Source organism: Triticum urartu, chromosome 2 (genome assembly GCF_003073215.2).
Source record: "Triticum urartu cultivar G1812 chromosome 2, Tu2.1, whole genome shotgun sequence".
NCBI lineage: Eukaryota > Viridiplantae > Streptophyta > Magnoliopsida > Poales > Poaceae > Triticum > Triticum urartu.
This window is the reverse complement of record NC_053023.1, coordinates 356,154,804-356,158,106: the sequence shown is the minus strand read 5'-3', so window position 1 is coordinate 356,158,106 and position 3,303 is coordinate 356,154,804. Positions and strand designations below refer to the sequence as shown.

The window sequence follows — 3,303 nt, the reverse complement described above, 5'->3', positions numbered from 1 at the left end:
ACGAAAGAAACTATTTAAACATTTTTGAATGAGAAAAATGATCTCATCTACCTGTATTATTGAACTAAGTGGTTGAGAAGAAAGAAAGATTTGAACATTTTTGAATGAGAAAAATGATCTCACCTGGACGGGGACCATTATTTCTGATGAACAAATATCATTATTATCTCTGAAGTAAAAATAGCAACTGTATTGTAGCAGTTGAAATTAGGTTGCGTTTTTAGCGAGTAAATTGCAGGAAACCATCACTTTAAAAACTAGATTTGCAGAAAACACTATATTATATTTTTTTTATAGAAAACATCATGTCTTGTGTAATTTTTTTACAAATACCACTGATCGGCGGATTTGGATCGTTTAAGTATATTTATGACAGATGGGCTCCGTCTGTCAGAAGCTGACTTGGAAAAAACCGCCACGTACTGGTCAAGATGCCCAAGATGCCCTTCCACGATCTGGATCGAACTGCCGCAGTGCCGCTACCCCTGTCCCCGATCTGGATCGAGCGCCGCTGCCCCCCGCCGCTACCCCTGTCGTCGATGTGGATCGAGCTTCCACAACCATGTTCTCTTCTCCGCCCCACGACGACGACCAACGGCGGGGCCCAAACGACGACTACATCCCCTCCATGTGCTCCTTCCCCTGCTCCTCCCGCATTGCCATGAACGGGGCGGCGCCTACAGGCTGCTGCTGCTCCCTCGTCGGGGTCAATAAGGAAGAAAGAGTCAGTCAGGAGAGAAGGTTCGACACATAGAGAGGATCCCTCGGGGCAACTCCACCGCCGGTGAGCCGTCGGGGTCGTTGGGGAAAATGCGGCCAAGAAAGAGGATTCGACACGAGTAATTGATGAGGCAGGCGATTCGGGACGGAGGCAACAACTGCTGCGTTGGCGGCGCCGGTGCCATGGCTCGCGCCCACGCTACCGGCGGCAGCCTGTATGCCGAAGAGAACCAGCCGGGCGAGCCCCACGCCGCCGAGCAGGTGGTGCCCTGCCATGAGGGGAAGCAGCTGGTTCGCGCCGATGCGGAGCTCAGCGGGCAGAAAAGAAGTGGTTTTCTGCAATTTACTCCGTCCTCTGAAAACGCGAGTTGAGCCACTTTTTTTTTCAGCACATGACCCACCACTTCTATCCGTCCTCTGAAACGCATCTTCTCCTTCCTTCCTTCCCTATAAATACACGAGTGCCACTTCCTCAGGAAAACCACAGTGATACTTCCGTTTGGCAACCTAACACACAACAGATACTCTTTTAGCCAGGAGACACAAATCTCACGCCCTCTCGAGGCACTGCAAGCCCGGCGACGATGATCGGCGAGATGGACGCGGACATGGTCGTAGGATACTTCGGCGGCAAGAGCATGCTCATCACCGGTTCAACTGGGTTCTTAGGAAAAGGTATGTGCTCATGCATGGCTAATCGTTCAGGATGTGCGCTGCGTTTTAGCTGATCAGCTCAGAGAGCTATACTCTGGTTGTTTTGATGCGAGGGCAGTTCTCGTGGAGAAGATTCTGAGGGTGCAGCCTGATGTCAAGAAGCTCTTCCTCTTGGTTCGTGCTCCCGACATCGAATCCGCAAAGCTTCGGATTCAGACTGAGGTGAAGTCTCTCGTCGTAGCCTCTGTTTTTTCGGCCACATGTCTCGTAACTCCATCGCGTCTGGACTTTCATCGCCATTTTGTTCTTGACAATGCAATCCTTGCTTAGTTTCTGAACTTTTCTCTACCATTCAAGAAGAGAGGGAACTTCTGTCCAGCATTCAAGAATAAATAATAGAGGGAACAATTCATTCTCTTCAAGAATAACTAATTGTGTGCACGTGCGCAAATATAGGTGGTGTCAAAACTCATACTGCACGCAACTCATGCACACCTTATGCACATTCTCGAAGCTTTGCTCACAAAAGATTCATGGGAGTTCCCTGCCCATTTGGTTTAAAGTAGATAGGCACTTGATTAAAGAAAAGAGTCTTGACTTCTTTTTCGAAAAGGAGAGAAAGCCCCCGGCCTCAGCAACATTTTTTTTTGGCTAAAAGATGTTTGTTGTATTGATCAATAATTCAATATCACAGACTGTTTCTATAAAATGTATTTTCTACAAATCAATACCACAGTTATTTGTTTGCTAGATATATCAAGCAATTCCTTTACTTCAATCAGCCATACACCAAAATTCAGGTCAGCATAAATGCATCTTGCTGTCCACCGATAGAAGTAGGGTCATGAATGAATCATGTGAAGACAATTAAATTTACTCCACCCATTCACTCACGAGATGGATGTTTCTTATTGAGCAATTCTGCGGTGGAAGCTGCAGAAATCCTTTCAGTGGAGTAAAGACAGTAAGAGTAGGATGCAGTGGAAAATTACCGCAAATATCCGCGGGGAAATGAATGGAAACAGAGCACGAAAAAGGGAGAAGGATGTGAGATACATTAACACGGTAGTAGTTGAGGCTTCTCCGGCGCACTTGACAAATAAACTGAAAAAATTGCAGGTTTTCTGAATCTAGTAACAAGTCTGCAACTGGGTTAGCAGCATTCACTTCTGAGAAAATATGCTTCCTCCCGAGAGTAATTCTAAAACTGCATAGTACTGTAACAGTAATTTATGAACGCTGTTTCGGTAATTTTCAGGTCACAGGGAGGGAGATCTTTCTAGTTCTGAAAGAAAAACATGGTATGGGGTTCGACGATTTTATCGAAGAAAAGATCTGCCCTTTGGCAGGAGACATCATGTATGAGAACTTTGGACTAGACACTGCCAACCTGAGAGAATTGTCCAAGGACATAGACATCATCGTCAACATAGCTGCCACTACAAACTTCTCTGAAAGGTTTGAGCCGGACTTTTCTTGTAAGATACTGTATTAGTTTTTCTTTCAGCGTGAAACGGTAGGAATTTCTTTCCCCCACATGTATTTGTAAGAGATTATTAGTGACAAAACATACACGCTGCTTGAGATAATTGATCAAGATTTGATGCCTTTTCAGATACGACGTGGCTTTCGATGCTAATGTCTTGGGAGCGAAGCACGTCTGCGCGTTCGCAAGGAAGTGTACGAAACTCAAGATGCTGCTTCATGTTTCAACTGGTGGGAATCAAGCTCTGTACTGTAGTATAAGACTATGATCTATGCACTGTGGTGCCATGCATCATGAATTCTACTAGCTCATAAATAAATTACATGATTTGAACAGCCTATGTAGCTGGTGAACTAGAGGGGCTAATACTAGAGAAGCCGTTCTTGATGGGTGAGACACTAAAGGAGGGCACACATTTGGACATCGAATCCGAGCTAAATCTG

At 45.5% G+C, this 3,303-nt stretch overlaps 1 protein-coding gene across 1 annotated transcript; it reads left to right on the top strand.

Annotated features, from left to right (window-relative positions):
* Nucleotides 1-500: 500 nt before the first annotated feature.
* On the top strand, nucleotides 501-3,303 carry LOC125541544 (alcohol-forming fatty acyl-CoA reductase-like; the record flags this gene model as incomplete). Its single annotated transcript, XM_048704923.1, is given in 5 exon segments — nucleotides 501-1,395; nucleotides 1,493-1,596; nucleotides 2,633-2,832; nucleotides 2,990-3,090; nucleotides 3,197-3,303. Coding segments are annotated over 5 exon segments (603 nt in total), but the record flags the coding sequence as incomplete, so codon positions are not given.